The 19545-nt window shown below is 43.7% G+C and overlaps 2 protein-coding genes across 3 annotated transcripts in view; one reads left to right on the forward strand and one right to left on the reverse strand.

Annotated features, from left to right (window-relative positions):
• Positions 1-19545, reverse strand: part of LOC115788521 (zinc finger protein Aiolos-like) — a 39784-nt gene that overhangs the window by 15289 nt on the left and 4950 nt on the right. The window contains exons 1-3 of one of the 2 annotated variants that reach the window (XM_030741600.1): positions 11690-11823; positions 9873-10008; positions 9636-9781 (exon numbers count right to left, since the gene is read on the reverse strand). The gene's annotated coding sequence lies outside the window, so the exon portion shown is untranslated. Of the gene's footprint in view, positions 1-9635; positions 9782-9872; positions 10009-11689; positions 11824-19545 lie in introns of those variants that run through there. The other variant, XM_030741585.1, reaches the window with a different exon arrangement.
• Positions 188-18501, forward strand: LOC115788568 (insulin-like growth factor-binding protein 4). Its single transcript, XM_030741644.1, has 4 exons — positions 188-1162; positions 9887-10050; positions 12557-12682; positions 14585-18501. The coding sequence occupies exons 1-4, from the start codon at positions 805-807 to the stop codon at positions 14717-14719; spliced, it is 783 nt and encodes a 260-aa protein (XP_030597504.1). The 5' UTR covers positions 188-804; the 3' UTR covers positions 14720-18501.

Below are 19545 nucleotides of genomic sequence, written 5' to 3' on the forward strand. Positions count from 1 at the left end.
TGAGATCAGGGTGGGCTGCAGGGACAGGAAACTGAGTGGTATTCTCTGTGTGAACAAGTGGAAAGGCTGTCCCCCCCCCCCCTCTCAGGGCACTCAGGATTGAGAGAGGACAAGTAAGTGAGGGAGAGTGTATATAAGTTTGTGTGTCTGAGTGCAAGAGGGAGACAGAGGGAGAGAGCTTTAGCCTGGCTTTTCTCCGCTGTGCCTTTCAGCTCCTCTCTCACTGTAGAAAGAGGCGTGTCCATGGACCAGTATAAAGTCCAAGGAGAGCTACTCGTGTTGAGCCATTCTCAGGAGCGGGTCCTTTGCACTGCACACCAGCAAGAGGAGGAAGCTGCAGTTGTTACCTAAAACGCGGCCTTTTGATGACCTGCTTTGCATTTGGACACTTGCAGACCAGATTTTTTGGCGTTTCGGTGGAAGGCGGGAGAACCTCAGGACTCAGACTCGAAGACAGAGCAGAGCTCACCTGAACACACTGGTGATATCCTTCCTGTTCATTCCACCTTAAAAAAAAAAGAGTTCTTATCACCCACGACATTCGCCAGCTGAGCACATCAAGAGCAGACTCCAATTTCTGTGCTGTGAAATTGAATCAGAGGAACGAGAGGCAGTACAGCAGAGGCATTGTGTGCCTGCATTTGAAACACTAACCAGCTGAAAATATCAAAGAATTTCCAGGACAAAGCGTTCCTCTCTAACCTCCTCTCAAAGTGCTTAAAAGCTGCACCACATTCAGAAGAGAAGGAGGCCAAAGGGACCATACACAAGGGCAAAGGACTGCGTGCAGGTGCCGGGACTGCCATGGTGCGTGGAGGTGGCGTGGCAGTAGCTCCGTCCTGCTGGGGCCTGTGGGTGTTTGGCGCCCTGTCGCTGGCGGCGCTGTGCTTGTCAGATCAGGCCATTCGCTGCCCCGTGTGCTCCGAGGAGAGGCTGGCCAGCTGCCGTCTGCCGGAAGGCTGTGAAGAAACGGTGCGGGAGCCCGGCTGCGGCTGCTGCCCCACCTGTGCCCTGCCTAAAGGAGCCCACTGTGGCGTTTACTCGCCCCGATGTGGCACGGGCCTCCGCTGCTACCCGCCGAGGGGCGTGGAGAGGCCGCTGCACTCGCTGATGCATGGCCAGGGGATCTGCACTGATGAGAGGGAGGTGGAGGAGAACTCAGGTGAGAGAGAAACTGGGATCTTCTTCTTTCTTATTTAGTTGCACTCAAAGCAGCAAAGCTTTTCCTCTCATTCGCTCATTGTGTGCCACAACTGATCTGTCCAAACCTGAGGCGGCGTCTCTGCAGACCTCAATATTTTCTGTCTCTGCTCCCCGGGCCTTTACCTGAGCCGGGCAGAGTTGGGGGGGTGACAATGTGCCGCTTGTTTACCCTAATCTCAGCTAAGCCCTGAAGCAGAGCATGCACACGCACCAGCTCCTGGTGGGAGAGCACACACAGTCCCCCCGCTGTCCTGCGGCCGCTCGCTGTGAAAGGGAGCCCTGCTGAAAGACGCAGAGCAGGCTTCAGAGAGCACGCCGGCGCTGCTGTGTGTGCATGTGTGTGCTGCACGCTGCATAAAGCTCAGTGGAGGAATCCTGCTTATTTTTTCTTGTCAGCATTACTTGCGTATGCCATGTTTAAGTGAGGTCCTGCAGGTGAAGTGTAAGGCAGTGAAATGCACTGTGGTGATGCTGGAAATGTGAGAGTCTCAGTGTGTGTGTGTGTGTGTGTGTGTGTGTGTGAGTCCCAGTGAATCTGTGTGTGTTTGTAATGGGAGGAGGTAATAAAAGCTGCTGTATGAAATGACTGTAATGGAGTGTGGCCAGTCTGGAGCTATTAGAGCTCTCTGCAATCAGTAATTTACGTGGTGCTCTTTCATGGATACCCCCAATCCTCCTCCTCCTCCTCCTGCTGCTGCTGCTGCTGCTGCTGCTGCAAACCTCTAACTCTTTTTCTACTGCTGATGTCTCTATCACACTCCTCTGGGCCAGCTCTGCTCTTTTGTTATTGCATTCCTCTTCCAAAGTCTGTTTCCACTTTCACACAGTGGGATGCCTAATGCTGGATCTGCATATTCAGTTCCAGTTCACTGCTCTAACATCAACTTCTTCCTAACTAGACTCTACTGCTTGTCTCCACAAAGGGAGTGGTGTTGATTTCCATTATATCATATGAGACAACTGTTATAAGGTGGTGGCTCTTTTTATTTGTTCCAGACTATCAGTCACACAGAGGCTCCCAGACATTTACTGGTAATAGTAGTAGGATAATCTGCCAAATAACTGGATGGGCTTCAGTCGGTGTAAAACTCCCAGGATGCTCATTGTCATTGCAGCATCTGTTTCTCCTGGCCCTGGGAGCACCCCACCTCCTCCCCAGCCCAAATGAGCCCTCGAGCGCATCGCCCACCGTGTCCAGCTCCTTCATGAGGATGAGCTCATCGGCACTGTTGCTGCCAGAGCTGAAATTAGAGCCTTCTGCTCTCTGTGCAGGGCCAGCATAGGTTAGGCCGGCACATAGCGTGACTGAATGGAATCAGAAAGAAGAGGAAAGCTGTGCTGAGCTTGATATAAAAAAAAAAAAAAAAAAAGGAGAGCTGTTTGGGTCCACACCCGTTTATCTTGCCGAATCTCTCTGATGCCGCGTGGTCTGATTAGCTGGGCCGTAGTGCACCGAGGGGAGTTGGCGGGTTCGCAGCGAATGGAACATTTCGGAAAAGTTTTGTTTTTGTGTAATCCAAGCGCCGGGTTCTGCTTGCCTCCACGCTCCCTCTCACCCCCGAAGTCTGTCATAACAAAGCAGGGAAACTCTGCCCAATAAATCTCACTGTAAATCAATTCTGCCGGGCAGCAGCTCCGATCTCCCCTGTGAGAATGTTTAGTGTAAACCGTGGCAGAGGAGAGACGATCAGGAAGGCACCGGGGAGAGGCGAAAAAGCTCTAGATCTCCTTTGTGGTGCATTCACCGTACTTATGCATTATTAAACAAGGGGGTGCATCTCCAGAATACATGTCTGACACTGCCCCACTCCTAGCAACAGTGAACATGCCAGATAAAAATAGAAAGAGGGATTTTAAAAACCCAGAGAATTTATAATAAAAGGACCCTGGGATGGAGGCACATCCTAACAGCCCACTGAAATGAATTTAGGGTGTTCAGGCTGGCAGTCAGAGCCCTGCGGCTGCTGGTTTGTGCTGCCTCGTGTTTAGGAAAAGTAACATATTAAATCAGGCTGGCAAGAATTATGAGCTATCTGCCCGTTTCTCTGTTCCTGAGCTGAATTTCCATAGCAACAACAGGCACTATCCTGCGCCTTGTGTCAAAGCCCGAGGCAGATTTAGTGCTTCTTAATATTCCTTTCTTAGGAACCCTCTCGATCTTAATACTTAGAATAAGTCATCAGGCGTGTGTTGGCATCTGTTCACGCATTCCAGCCGGGTCTGCCCCGGTATCGGGTACTCAGATGCTTCCCTCTCACGGCAAAAAGGATATTATTTACAAACTGATACAGATGTCAGATATGAAACGTCTTACACCTACAGGCACTGTGGGAGCTGCATGAATGAAGCCGTCGGTGGAGCCAGACTCTGTTCAACTATGTCCAATTTACTGTGACGCACACGGGCCTTTATGAAAGCAGCATGCTAGCCTAGATTTTTCCTCTGTCGTCCCGAGCACAATCTGGGAGCTCCAAACTGGTTACTAAAGTTGCGGATGTGCTTTCTCAAAGCTCGTTCAGCAGATGTCCTTTCATATTTGCTTTCTTTGGGCTGCGCGGTGCATTTGTACAGCTGGGGCTTTTGTGCAGCCGTAAACGTGATTAGCTAATTGCTGTTCTCTGTGTGACAGGGACCCCCTTCCAGAGTTGGAGCTGACAGATACACAAACACTCCAACTTTGTCCTGGCCATGACACATCCTTAATCTGAGGGGAGTGAAATGCTCACGGGCTGGGATTTCATCTCTCAGCCAGACGTTTAGTAATAACAATACTGCAGCTCCATCTCCTGAGAACAAATGGACATTTTTACATCCTCCAAGGAGGACGTGTGATTGGTTTGATTTGTCTGTGTGTTAGCAGGACTGCTCAAAGAGTCATGGATGGATTTCCATCAATATTTTTTTAACACAGGTAGAGCTTGGCCCAGGTTAAGCGGAATCTTTGGGAGTCAATGCAGATTAGGATCCAGGAACTTTTGGCAAGGTTCTTCACCACTTCAAGACAGAACAAAATTGGACATTTGGTTTCATAGCTTCATAAAAACACATTTTTAGTTAGCCTCGGTGCAGGTATGCAGAACTGCATTTTCACCTCTTAACATCCACCTGGTCACCATTTAGGGTTAAGTTGGAATTTAGCCTCCTGGATCCTGACTTTACAGTTCCTTTAGGATCAGGCGAAAGCTCCACATACGCAAGAGGAGGTGAATCTAAGACTAAAGTCACCAACGACCGTCTCAATATTGAGAGGTTAAAAAGTGCACGTCCTAAGCAGCGATCACTGATGTGGTCTTTGCACTTCGAGTCAAACCCGATTCTGCACGTAAGAAGATTCAACTTAAAAATTAAGCTAATGGAGTAACCCAGAATAGTTTGACCTAGTTCACTGCAGCTGCAGGTTTCCCCTCCATCGGTGCATCCGCCCAGCACGGATTACTCCTCTCTGTGACAGCATTTACTCACAAATCTGCAAGTAAATGAGCTGCAAAACAAGCAGCAACAGAATGTGGCTCCACAGCGATCTCACTGACAGATCCACGTCGGCCGAGTTTATATAACAGACACGAATTCACATTCAGGTTCTGTTTTCATCTCGATTAAAAACAGAATTCCTTCCTGACAACAGAAGAAACTCAGAGGAGGGGCTGAGCCCCCCGTTTCCAAAAAGCGAGCTTCATTTTCATCGCCGAACAATGCTTTGATCCAAAAGTTTGACACAGGTTCAAGGATAATGTTTATCCTGATGATGATCCATCTGGAAAAGGTTCAGCCCTATCCTTTACTCATGTTTTTCTCTCTGATCCACACCTTTGTGTGTGTGTTATATCTGGCTTATAAAAGGTTTAGGCCGTAGGCCCGAAGTATTAGACAATTTTCAAAGCATTTAAGGAGACCTGCTATCCTTTTCCTTGTTTTCTGTCATGTACATATTGTTATAATGTTGGATTCTCACACTAAACATGGTTAAAGTTTCAAATAATGAGGTCAGCGTGTGTAAAAGAAAACCATGAGATTCAACAGCTCAGGGTTCATCCTGCTCTAAACGCTCCGTTTCAGGCAGTGTTTCTGAGATGTGTGTGTCGGTGAGAGGGGATATCCTTCAGGTAATTTCAGACGCACACCTCTGGCTGTGCATGTCGAAGCCCCGCCCCCTACTGTTTAAATCTGCTGTTTGCAAGGGTCAGCCAATCAGAGAAATCTGGCATTAGGAGCTAAATCTTGAGCTAATAAATTGCAAAACTGCTTCCCTGAACCTGAAATGAGCACAATAGTTATACTTTAAGCACAGCTTTCTTCAGGAATAAATAATCAGCTGGTGATTATGTAGCTTTTTCTGCCAGTTCTGCAGCGCCAATGATGAGCAACATATCAAGTAGGCATTTTTCATTTACAGATTTAGTGCTCCTAATTGGTTTCTAATGACCGGGACGTCTGTTTTGACATCCGCTGAGCTGCAGCAGGAGGTGCAGTAGCGGCAGGCTTCTGCCTTTGTGATTTTGTGTTGATTTAACTTTCTTTCAACCTTTCCTTTGACAAATTACCCTGCAGAGAGGTCCAACATTTTCATTGGCCCCGACAGCAGTCCTGAACAGTGTTCTTAGAGCTGTGTTAGATCTGAGCTGATGATTAACAGATTCAAAGAAATCTTCTGCCTGGAAACCGAGCGTCTGATACTGATACTCTGGCAGCCTCCAGTGTTGACCAAAAAGAGCAGTCTTTTGGTAGTAAGCCTAGATGAGTCCAGAGCGTGCTGCCAGAACTGCTTGCAGGAAAAAAAAAACAAAACACATAAAAGTGTCACAAAACATTTGGGAACGAAGGCTCCCCAAAGACCATTTGTTTAAAAAGACATCAGTCATTGCCAGCGCCGTGTAGCCCGTTCTATCGCGTGTCACGAAGCTCCGATCATTTGGAGTTTTATGGACCGACTGTTTGTTAAAACCAAACTAATCCTAAAGGTTTGGACATAAATAAAACATGAGGCTGAGGGAGCTGCTGTAACCCGACAGCAGAGACAAACGGCTCACATCAGACTCGTCAAACTATAAAACTTCATTTAAAATCTGTGACGTTTGTGATGTTCATTTAGCAGATCTGTGTGATCAGATCTGGGGCAGCATGACATTTTTATGACTATGACATAAAGGTTAGTCTTATTCCTTTTTCATACTGGAAGTATGGAATACCTTCACACAGGGCTGAAAAACCTCCCTTTTGGATCATGGTATCCCATTTCAATCATTCCATCAGCTATTAGAAACTGCTGGAGATAAAGCCGCCTGCATTAAGTGAAGAGAAGCCCTTTAAATGAACAAGTTTATTCACTCAGGAGGGGCTCAGTGTGGAACTGCTGCTCCTCTGCATCCAAAGAAGCCAGTTGAGCAGGTTCGGATGCCTCCTGGATGACTCTGAGCTGAGGTGGTTTGGGCATGTGCAACTGGAAAGAGGCCACGCGGCCGACAGAACATGCTGGAGAGGCTCTGTCTTTCAGCTGGCTTGGGAATGCCTCAGTATCCCCTCAGAGGCCTGTTGGAGGTGGCTGGGGAGAGGAAGGTCTGTGCATCTCCGCTTAGCCTGCTGCCCCCACAACCGAGACCGAGGCAGGAAAGAGACGGATAGATTCAAGAGCATTGTTGTCATTTTCTTTCTTCACCATCTTTGTTATGAGAGCAGCTAACATGTTGATGGTGTTTCTGTATGCAAGACAGAATCAGGCAGATATTACTTGTGATTTTAAGATTTTAATGTAGTTCATTTATGGCTAACTTAAGTGTTTCTGTGACTGCTTTTAGACTGTGAGAAAGCATCATATTGTGTAAGTACAGCCGCAGTCAAAAGTTTGGACACAGCTTTTTTTTCTGCAGATTATTTTTTTGCAATAATCTAATAAGCCTGAGGAAAAAAAAAAGGCTTTTTGTTGAGGGCACTGGGGGAGTGTGAACAGCAAGTCTGTAACTAGTAAATAAACTGTTTAGAAGCTCCTCTTTAGGGTGTGTCCACCAAAGCACATCAGCTGTGAAACTGCTGCCCTCCACAGTGATCTTAGGGACTAGAGGTGGTTTCAGCTGGCTAAAAAAACAAAACAAAAAAAACTTTCTTCTTAGTGTTTTCAAACTTCGAGGCCATTCTGACTTTATAAGTGCTCTGTCACCATCATCACAGCATCTGAATCCAGTAGAGCACAAATTAATAATTTGTAAAAAGCTGCATGTCCTGTTTTTGTACAAACGTCTCACATAATGGACTCTCTTCTGTCTGAGCTCCAAGTTAGGAGACGTATAAACCAGTGGAAAGCACTCTGAACATAACTAAATATTTATTTGGGGAGAACATTTATCTTTGGGCTTTACAGCCTCAGCCTTAAAAGCCACTAACAGTGGAATCTGAAATCCGACGACCTCTTCGTGTCACTGTTCCACGGACTGCAAAGAGAAGGCAAATATGTAATCGGACACATATGCGGCCTGGACTTGTTATGAGGATTAAATCACGTACAGAGACAAACTTGTGTAATTTGTGTGATGCCCTTCGGCACGTCATCCCCACCGTGACGAAGACGTTGGCAGCAACGCAGCAAATATTTATGTAAGAGCTAGGCTGAGCAGTTTATTGTGTAACAGATTTGAAATTTGTCTGCTAAATGCAGCCAATCAGAAGCTGTGTTATCCCTTCTGCTAAATTATTAAAATGACTAGTTGATGGTGAGCTAACAACCAGCTGAAGGTGTTTGTGTGTTCTGAGTGTGACTGTCTGCTCACTCCAAACCTTCCTGTATCACTGCTGTGCACCTGCGACAGTGAACTGCACACGTGTCAGCGTGGGCCTGATAACGCTCTGAAGGAATGATATTTCAGATGCCAAGAGCTGGCGATCCAAATCAAATGAAACCACACAGAGAAGCGGTGACTTCCTCTTGGAAAACAGCAGTGGTAGCAAACAGGACATGCCACCCCTGACCCACTTTGGCTCGCTTTGCGAGAACAAAAAAAAAAAAACAGAGAAAGAGGGTGGAATTGGAAAAAAGTTTGACCTGGCACAAGAGGCGAAAAACAAGTAGGAAATAGATGAAACCCTGATGACTATTGTGGAAGAAAGTGCTGATGAGCAAGTTTAAACAGCAAAGAGACTAAAAATACCCCCCCCCCCCCCCCCTTCCCCCAGACAAACAAACCAAGATGACCTCTGGTGAAGTTTAGAGAAACCCAGTCACTGATCAGGTTGTAAAACCCTCTAATCATTACCAAAAAACAGCTCAGGATCCTTAAAGGAGCATTTCAGGACAAGTTTAAGTGGCTGAACTACAAAGGAAAGTTTGGTTTCTGTATGTACGCCTTCGTGCACCTGAGAAAAGGCTGCACATTGCACAAGATTAAGGAGGCTACAAACCCTTTCTTCACTGTCTCTTTGTCAGGAGCAGTTAGCTGGACGCCTGGCAGTGATCTTAGATATTAACCAGAGCTCAGATCTGGTTGAGTGATCAGAGCAAGAACAGTTGAAAAATTGTAAAACTGCAGTTTAAAAGTGCTTTGATTCCAGTGCCAATTTGTAAAAAAGCCATGGATTATGAGCACAAAGTCCAAAGTGCTGCCAAGCCTGAGACGCCACAGGTGAAAGGCAAGATCCATGAGAACCAAGACTTCACATTTTATTCTTTGTTTCAGCCTTCCTGTGCCCCCCCCCCAAAAGCTTGTGACAGTGCAAATACCCTCAAACAACCTCCATCTGGTGTGGACTGAGGTTGTTGTAGAGGGGTGGAGAGTGACGAGGCAGGGGGGCATTTCCTCAGGAAGCAGCTGGTTGCCTGCAGGGCTCATACTGCAGGATTATGGAGATGCAAAGGTGAATGTGGCACAGGCAACAACGTAGAGATAGTGGCAGAACCCCCCCCCCCCTCCAGCGTGCGCGCACACACACACACACGCACACACACACACACAGAAGCAGGAAAAAGACTGTGTGTCCTTGTGGTTAGCACGGCCTCGTTTTTTAGCCTACATTCACCACATTGTTGGCTGTACAGGCTCGATGTTGAAGGACTATTGGAACAGAACGGAGAGGTGCTGCCCTAAATCATCATTTAGATGAGGAATTATCAGGTTCATGAAGTAAAAAAAAAATCCCTACACTGCAGTATTTGATGTTTTTCTTTGCCATGCATAACAGTAAAATACATTTCTTTGGATTTTGGACTGTTGGCGAGACTAAACGAGGCATTTGAAGTTATCAAGAAACACAATTTTCACAATTTGACCTTCTGGAGCTAAAGATTGTTTTATCTACAAGAGGAGCGCAGGATTTGTGGATGGAAATGTTGGAACGTGTGGTGGCTTAAAGCTTGCACAACTGTTACCATTTACTTTTTTTTAACAAGGTATAAAGTTTTTACAAAGAGAATAAAAAGAACACAGCAAATAGATGTAAAACTGCTTTACCTTATGACAATCAACCATGAAGCAATTCATCCATCCGTCCATCAATCCCATCCATTTTCTTATCCGTTTCAGGGTTGTGAAAGGTGGGGAACACTCGGACAGGTCACCAGATACAGCTAATGCAAAGAGATCATGAAGCTAAAGCTCTGCAGATGGGGGAAAAAGAAAAAGTTATTGTTGCATAATATTTTGGACATTGCTCACCTCTTTGCTGAATCTGAAGAGCTAAAGTATTACTTCTTGTTGTTTAGCCATGGACAGGCAGGAAGAGATGACCCCCGAGCACCCGAACAACAGCAATATCCGGTGCAGTCCACAAGACAAGCGGTGCATACAGAAGACCCTGGCCCGGCACCCTTCTAAATCCACCAACCTGAGAAGCAACAACGCCAGAGAAGACGCCAAGGCCATACTGGTGAGAGAAAAGATCCTCGGGCATTTCTCATGCTTCACAGAAAAACAACAAACCCAGGCGATCTGCACCGCAGCACAAGCCTGAATCCTGCAGGTGTTTTACATTAAGGTTTTACAGTTCCCAAGTCACAGGCGCGTAACAGTCAGCTTATAAATTGTACAAATTCGTTATTTACAGGCTGTAACATTTGGTCTTATGAACGAAAGTTCACGTGCATATTTTCATCAGCATGCTTTGTGTTTAAAACGCAGGCAAAACCTGGATTATTATCAGTAACAGGCACACGTTTTATTGCATTTACTTCACACAGAAATAACACATATAGATTTAGACTAGCTGTGCAGATTAATAAAAAAAAAAGGCAGAATGATGCATTCACATGCACTCATCAGTACCCTGTAAAGTTAGTGCAGACGAGTCGAACAGCATGAGAGAGTTCACATTTCTCAGTGTCAGATTAACACCTGTGTGATGCTGGCTGCAGGAAGCACACCCACATAAAGTTTTTTCCAAACAATTAGTCACCATAATTACACAGTCGCTTCTGTTCACCCACAGATAAAGTTTTGTGACTTGAACCACAAAAAGAAAACACTCTGCCTGATTAAAATTTAGATGTTGTCCCGTTCAAGGGTTTCTCTGTGTGCGCGTCTGGACCGCTTCAAGCGGCCATGATTTTTAAATTACTCCCTGCAAATCCTGCTCTGACGACTTGCACCACTTCCTGTCTGTGATTCATGTTGGGTCTCGGCCGCGCTTTAACTTAGTCTTAATTTTATTTTGGGAAAAGAGGAGAAAGAGGCAAGGCAGCTAAATCCGGCGAGCAGGGTGGGTGGTTAGGGGGAACTGTGTTGGTGCAGCTATTGCAGCTGAACTCTGCATTGACAGCCTGACCCGGAAAGAAAAAAAAAAAAAAAACAGTGCACAACCCTCTGAATATTTAAGAAACACACAAGCATGCTCCTGATGCACTGGCTTTGGGCTGGAACAACACTTCAAAAACACTACATTAAATTTGAAGAAACATTTGGAGTCACAGCACAGTCACACTTACAGAGGAGTCCCACCAGGTGGTGAAGCAGAGCTGCAGCTAATGCAGGAGCCCCCCCCAGGACCCAAACAACAAAAGCTGGACTTTGGTACAAACCAGTAACTGGGGGGGGGGCTGAAGAAGTTGGTGGGACAGTATGTAGTAGAGAAAATGCTGCCCTTAAACACGCATGACTCGCCCTCATTTCGTGTGTGTAATTTTTATGGGTTTTTTTTTTTCCAGTAAAGTAACTAAGTTACTTTTTAAAGGAGTAATCAGTAATCTGATTACTTTTTTAAAGTAACTATGCCATCACTGGTTCTGACATCATGATTTTAGTACTACTCATCGATTTTTATTACTGACTGAAATCATAACTTAAGATGGGTGATTTTAATTTAATATCAATGTTCTAGCTGGAAATTTTCAGCCCAGCGCGTGTTGGGGAGGGGGATGTTAGCATTAGCAAGCTAATGCTAATTAGCGTTCTAATGCTAATTAGCTTGCTAATGTTAAATGCTAAATACTGGCCCTTTTGCTAATTGCAGTGATGGTGAACAGTTGGATCAATAACTCTTTTTGCATATAAACCAGAACAGTTACACTTACATATCAGCATTCAGTGTGTCCACTGTCCATGTCTCCTTCCACTGATGGGTTTGAAGATCTGATCAGCTGCTAACAGCACTTCCTGACAGGGGTACCCAAACTCGGCCGCGGGCCGCTTCCGGACCCGCCTCTACTTCCGGTCAGCGAATTGATGTAAAAAATAACATACAATTTGGCCCTTTAAGTTACTTTTCTTGACATTTTGCCTTCCCCTCCAATTAAGAGGGTTAAACGAAATGTCAAAAAAATAACTTAAAGGGTCAAATTGTATGTTATTTTTGACATCAATACCCCGACCAGAAGGGGGCGGGGCCGGAAGCGTTTGGGAACCCTTGTAGAATATCCATGATCAGGTTGTCAGCATGAACTATCACGTTTTTAATGCAAGCCACTAACTACAACAACAGGAGGTGTCATCATTTTGCTGGGAACTGTGGAGTTTTCTCCAAGGCCTCTCAGCTCCTGTCCTTTGAGCTCCCCTTTTTCCTCTTCTTCTACCTCACGTTTGCCATTTTGCTTTCTGTAGCCATGAAATTAAGTGTGAACAGAACGTGCACATTGTGTATGACACTGACTGTAACCAGTGGTAGATTGCACATTGTGGTAATAGCTGATAGCCAACCAGTGAAATTCTCAGCCCGGCAAGACGACCTCAGCATGGCTCACTGCTGGGCTTTCAGCTGCTGGCTAGAACCCTGAATATATCTAAATTTAGGATTTTTCCACAGTAATAAGAAGCGAAGGCAACAAATTTTCCACTATTTTTCATGCACTGCATTTTTTTCTAAAGTCACTACAAATGTCTGCTTATATCTGTGGTGGAGAGCTGGTCTTTACATATCAAATTAAATCTTATTGCTCCTGCAGGCCCCGTGTCGCGCGGAGCTACAAAGAGCATTGGACAGGCTGGCATCGAATACTCGCACACACGATGACCTCTTCACAATCCCCATACCCAACTGTGACAAAAATGGAGACTTCCACGCTAAACAGGTCTGTGATTTCAAGCACACACTCAGCATGCACTTTATTAAAATACTGAGCAGACCACAGTCTGGCCATGTCAACTGGTGAACTGTGAATCTCAATCATGAAGCCAAGCCCAATAAAAATGCCTATCTTCATAGTTCAAAGAGTTCTTTTCAAACTATATAAGCAATCTTCTGGCCAAGACACAAAACATGCCTGCAGCTGATGACATACAGTCTAAATAGTTCAAGATCAACACAAAAGTGTCTCCAAGCAGACTGTCACGGTCATGCCAAGATCGTTGTTGTGCTCCGCTCACACGGAAAGTGATTTACTCTCAGAAATCAAGACTGTGTGTAAAGCGGTTTCCCCTAAACTGTTGGACAGTAATCACTTTATTGCTGCGATGGATGCGATTAGTTCTTGGATGCGGTTACTTTTGTTTTGTTGTTGTTTTTGCTTTTGGAAGATTGAGCAAACGTGCAGATAAGAGTGAGAGAGAATGAGAGGAGATAGGGCCGCTCTGAGCTGCACATGCAATCAAAGCAGCAGACGCAGAGTCAGTGATAAAAGCAGAGCTCTGCTAAGGCACCCGTCATCAAGTCTGAGCTGTGCCGATTGTGTAACATGGCTGAAGTATCTCTGTCTGCTCAGATTCACAGGCATCTGTTTACTGTTTAACTAAAACTGCACTGTGATAAAACGTATTGGGAAGTAAAGCACAGGTCATTAGGGACAACTGGGAATCATTTCATGGCAGGGTTGCTCTGAGATTGTTAACTAGTCTTGTGTTGGAAGCTTTTTGAAACCAAATCATTATGGGAGAAGTGCAAAAGCACACAATAAATTTAGTATTACAGTAACTGTTAAAAGCTCAAAGAAAGAATGCTATGGGGTAACAAAATAATTCAACTACTTTAAACACTTCTCACACTCCGTTTACATCCACTGGGTATTATTTTCTTAGCTAAACACAGAGTCACACACTACGTAAGCAACATTTTCCTTATGTGGAGCTGCAATATTACATTTCAGCACAGTGAGAATGTCTTTAAAAGGCAGGTCTGAGGTCATCTTTGCATCAATATATGGCCCTGTCTACGGAGCATGTTCAACTACAGCAGAGCAACATCAAGACTGAGTCGTGTTTGTGTGCACCAAATCCCAGATTTTGTTTTTCTTAGTGAAATAACTCGTTCTCCAGCCCTCCAGATTCTGCTCTGTCACTGTGTAATGTGGACCTGTGAAGCTTTTTCTTATTTTCTGTTTATATTGTTACTGCGACTGATGTTCATGCTAAACACGGCCAAAGTTTCAGATAATCAAGTCAATGTAATTCCTGTGAGTCAACAGCTCAGGCTTCAGAGCACAGACTGTAGAAAAAGGATGGATGTAGTGACCGTGATGTCACTCACTTGCATTATGAAGCTTCTATGGTAGCATTTAGACTGCCACACGTCATTCGTTTGGGAGCTAGAAGTGACCATATTGGACATATTGGAGTGCTAAGGCCATCAGTTAAGGCTACCAAGCTCAGTTAGCAAGTTGCATTCCTAGATTAAAAATAAAGGGCTTCGTCTTACTACAAACCACACTGTCAGATAATTACAATAAAATGCTTAAAAAGGCACCAACAAGGTAAGAGACTCAAAGTAGCATGGGTGAGGCCGAGCATACAGTTATTAATAAGGGCTAACTATCCATAGAGACCAAAGCATGTTTGCTTATGCTGTAAAGGACTTTCTTTAGAACCAGCCTCAAGTGGCCATTAGACGAACTGCAGTTTTTGGCACTTGTGCATTTAATAAACATATACAGCACCATGAAGTTGACAGGACCTGCAGAGTTGGCTTCATAGTTCACCTAGAAAAACTATCAAAATGCTGTTATACAGCTAGAATAACATCTTTATCTTTGTGCCTGCAGTGCCACCCTGCACGTGACGGCCAGCGGGGAAAGTGCTGGTGCGTGGATCAGAAGACGGGCCTGAGGCTGCCGGGCCCGCTGGAACTGAGAGGGGAGCTGGACTGCCACCAGTTAATTGCTAGCCTGAGGGATTGAAGAGGAGGGGAGCAGCGGTGGGGGGGGGGTGCAGGACCAGCTGAATTCTACTGGTGCTTATTAGAAGTACATGACTAAAGGACTTCATTCTTAAGCCTCACTCTACCCGAGGCCAGCGGTACTGGAGCTTGTGCAACAAAAAGGAAACCATTGAATTGAGTTCTTTTGCTATCTTGTTTCTGTGTGTGCGAGTACGTGATCTGAGTCTTTTGAGCACTTGTTCTGTTTTCTTTGTCTCATGTGAACTGTAGGCCAATAGTCTTCAGACACATGCTTTAAAGTACCAGGTGGCAGAAGAGAAGCGCACACACTTCCAGATAACAGTTGTAGTTGTGATCTTTGAGAACGCAGAGCGAGCTGTTTTCTCTAGTTTAGTTTAGTATTCTGGAAAAAAATGCATTCACTCCACCCAACAATCAAACCTGAGATCAAACAGGAGTTCTTAGCTTTTGTTTTCTTCTTTCTGGAGCACTTAATCGCCTGGATTTCTGGACAATCCAGAAAGATTCTCAAAAGACTGTGTACCAGTCTTTATTTTTTTTTTTTAAAGTAGCTTGTTGCTTATTCTACTATTCTCTATTTTGTAAAGCCCACACCTGGTAAACAAGTGAGATCAAACCATAAAATGTGTTTGCTTCAGCCACGACATCAGAGTAGCAATAAAAGATGGGACGAGAACAACAGATCTAATGGGAAAAAAAGAAACGGGGAAGAAAAGGAATGCATCAACCCCTGTCTCGAATTACCAAAACGAAAAGCCGTAGCTTTTCACACCACAAAGACCAAAGTGAAAAGTGAGATTAGTCTGCAAATCTGTATCTCACACAGCCCAGAATAGTTTTGCTTCATCACCCCGTGGTTAACGCTGCACCCCCTCCTCCTTTCTCTCTAGCATAAAGGACTGGCAGCATAGCTGGGCTAGAAACCCTGTGCACTGCTGATAGGATAATCTTGTTTCTCCAGCTGGTGCTAAGATGCCAGTAGGACTCTTGTGTTTGCCTGAATATGCTCCGACGTAGGGGATTTCTCTCCATACAGACTGCACGGCAGAACTTTCAGTGGTGCTACATATCGATTGTGCCAAAATACAAAAAGAGAAAAAGAAAATGTTTCTGCACTTTTTGGGCATTGTTTCAGATTGGAGTGAAAAGCAGAGCCATTAGCATCAGCAAATGTGAGGATCATCTTCATTTGAAAAGGCTTCTCCTGCACGGTTTCAGTGTTATTGTCAAATGATAAAAATCCCACATCGCTGCAGCTGCCTGACTGAATGTCTCATTGGTCGGTGCTGTAAATATAGAAGCAGAGTGTAATAAACTTTAATGACTGCGCTTTGACGGGACGACTGTGGCGTAGCAGAAACGATAACATAGTGATGATGTGGAAGGAAAAACTCCTCTGCTAATCTGATATTGCTAGTTATCAGCCATCTGTAGGGTATTACAATAATAATTAAAGGAATTTATTACCAGTGCAAGAGACACAGCTTCCTATCATCTGCTGCGTGGGACGCTCTGGTCGTTACAGACTCAAGAAAAGACTGTTGTTGGTGTCCTGGCAGTTTGGGCCTGAGCTTCACTAGAAAAGGTTCAAAAACCAGAGAAAGTTCACAGAGAGAGAGTCGGGTCATTTCCACATAGAGCAGCATTAACATTAACCTAACAAACGAGTACAATTTAAGACATGCTGCGAAGAAAACGAGCTTAAAGCTTCTGTCATATAATAGAATTTAGTCTCTTTTTACTTTGATTTTACCCAAACAACCTTTAAGCTGTAAATGTGACTAGTTGAGCCCAACACATCGGAGAGGTTCATTCAGCTCCAAACTCAAACAACAAACGTGCCATGATAACTATGATTATTAGTAGGATTCATTTTTGCATTTATAAAAGTGTGGACAGACGGAGGACAGATAGAGTCTGAGTAAAGAAAAATCAGTTTGGTGCTTCTCTCATGTGTTTATCAGGGAAGATGGTAAAATATATAACCAGTGATGGGGGGTTCAGCCCGGCTCCTGATATTCTCAATATTAATCTGATCATTTTCACTTTATGCAACTCACTCAAAAAAAAAAAAAAAAAAAAAAAAAAGGATTTTAAAAGAGACCTAATGTGCTCATTTCCAGCTCTATTTTTATTCTTAGAATCTACCAGAGCATCTTTACATGATTCATAGATTAAATAGCTCAAAAGTGACAGTTACCTTATACTGGGCCTCGGTGCAGCCCCTCCATTTATCCTCCAGTCATTTTAGCTCCTGTTCCTCTCCCTATAAGCCAGCTGTCTTCTGATTGGCTGCCCATGGGAAACAGGAGTTCAAACAAGGGTGGGCAGGGCTTTTGTGCACACAGCCAGAGCTGGGTGCTTGACATGACCATATTAAGAAGTATGTCCTCTGTTTGGCACCATCCCATAGATTGCATATAAAGGATGGAAGTGCCTTAAACCTGCATTTTTAATGGGCAGCAGGGGGCGAGTCCTCGAACTGCAAAAAGAAGTCCAGCTGTTTAAAAAGTCTGCAGGAAAACAGCCCTCAGCTCCTTTCCTCTGCGACCTCAGTATGACTTCACAGGTTCAGTCAATATCCTATCATTTTTATTTGACACTGTGACTGCACCGTCCTTCGGTTTCTCAGACCCGCCCCCTTGTTTGTGAGGCCTGGTTTCAAAAAGCTAAGATGGTCATGTGATAACCCTCGTCACCATGGGTATGCCCATCTTTTATATACAGTCTAGGTATATGAAGCTAAGAGGAAAGAGGAGAAAAAACAAACAAAAAGCAAAAACCAACATTAAGAGCAGTCTGTATATATACATGACAAAAAAAAAGGAAAAAACATAATAGGTGTCCTTATTTTTTCTTTTTTTACAATTTTCCATAAACTTTGTAATGTTTAATCATAATAAACAATTTAAGCAACAATAATAAAACAACTTCTTTTCTTGTCTCTGTGTTGGCCTAGTTTTGCTCTCATATAGAATATGAGTCAGTTTCCACACTTTAGGTTACAGGATATAAAAGTAATAATAAAAATCAAAATAAATCAAGCAATGGTAATCGAATCACTGAGGTCAATGAACAGTTTAGAGCATTTTTTTTTAGAAACGGTGCACGTCGTCATGATATGCAGTGTTACTTGTTAGCAAAAAAGAAATCCCTCTAAAGGTAGTTGGCCTAACCACAGACAGACAGACAGACAGAAGATGGTATGGGTGGAGAATAAATGCTGCAGCTTGAGAAATCAAAACTAAAAGTCATTCCAAGCACCACGCGCACAATACAACAAAGACGCCAGTTCTCATTCAGTGAACACACAAAGACTGTTCCAGCAAATCTTATCTTATAATTCATCAACTAATGAAGTGTTACTAAACACATCTGTCTGTCAGAACAATCTTAATCCTTCAGAGATGGAAAATGGTTTTGGTTTAAAGGCCTTCTAACTACATAAATGGTGTATTTAAGCTATAGTAAGTTGCTTGTCCTTTGCTGTACCGAACTGCAATTATGTTTCTTGACAATAGACTGTTCCTGTTTGCATTTGATATTATCTGTTAATGTGTAGGATGTATGAAGTAATGTTTGCATGCATGCAGTTGGACTGGGGTTGGAAAAGGCAGAGGTCTCGTGTATGTTTCCAGAACAGGATTGTTATACTTAAACACTGAAGTGATCAAAGAACTGAAATATAGAGTTTCAATGAAATAATCAGTTACATTTTAAATGTTTACCTGATGAAAATGTACACATTGTAATACAACAATTAAAACACATTAGAAACTACAGTGTAGCTGGTGTGATTATTAGTCACAGCACTGTCATAATCCTGCATTCTTCCTGATGTCCAGCAGGTGGCGACTCCTCTGGTTACAAAAAGAGATTGTACTGAAGTCCACGAGAAAATTAACCTTCTACTAACTTCATTTATGAACTCAATAAACACTTTCTTTATAATTTTATCATCTCAAATGCTAGTGTCGAGCTCGATTTAGTGCAGCATGATATTTATGTTTTTAAATTAATGTCCCATTTTGAGTAAAAATAGACAAAAACCAGACTTCATAGCGGGACTACCTCCTTATTTTTTTATTTTTTCTCACTCAGATTCAATCTTTGCTCCTGAACTGAGTGACATCATGTCCATCATTCATATACAGTCTATGCTTATCGCAGATACTGGTACCAGCACATACCAAGCAGTCAAAACTTTAACACCACTGATGGGTGCATGGAACCATCCCGATCAGTTTGTTATGATGTTGTGGGTTTAGCATGACCATTTTTTAAGCCATAATAAATGCTTGCTTATTACTTTTAATCAATTAAGATATTTCAGTTATATTTACTGTGTCTTCACAAGTTTTGTGCCCTTTAGATAAAACTTCTTGTGAAACTTGTTGTTGCAGTGAAGTCTAAGGCATCGTGGGAGGTAATCCTCACCCTAAACCTGCTCTAACACTAGATTTTGAAAAAAAAAAATGTGAAGAGTTATTGATGTGTGTGTCAGTTAGAATCATTATTTTCTTTGTTCCCAGATTGCCAAGACTTAACAAAAACAGAAATTACATATTCTAATTTTGTGGGGTGAAGTTTAGTGTTAGGGCCATCACTGATGAAAACCTCAGAAGGTTAAAGAAAGTGCACGAGGCGAAAACAGCAGGAAGGCTACGCTGGGCCAGTGTGTAAGTGTTTCACACAACGAAAATAGTATTTAGTAGCACATTTGCTAATAAAAAGTACTATAGGATTCAGCCCAAGTAGACTTCATTTTTCTTAACAAAAAGATTGATAACACAACAGCAGTAAAGACGGTGCTCTGGGTCAGCA

Source organism: Archocentrus centrarchus, chromosome 1 (assembly GCF_007364275.1).
Source record: "Archocentrus centrarchus isolate MPI-CPG fArcCen1 chromosome 1, fArcCen1, whole genome shotgun sequence".
In the NCBI taxonomy this organism is placed as follows: Eukaryota; Metazoa; Chordata; class Actinopteri; order Cichliformes; family Cichlidae; genus Archocentrus; species Archocentrus centrarchus.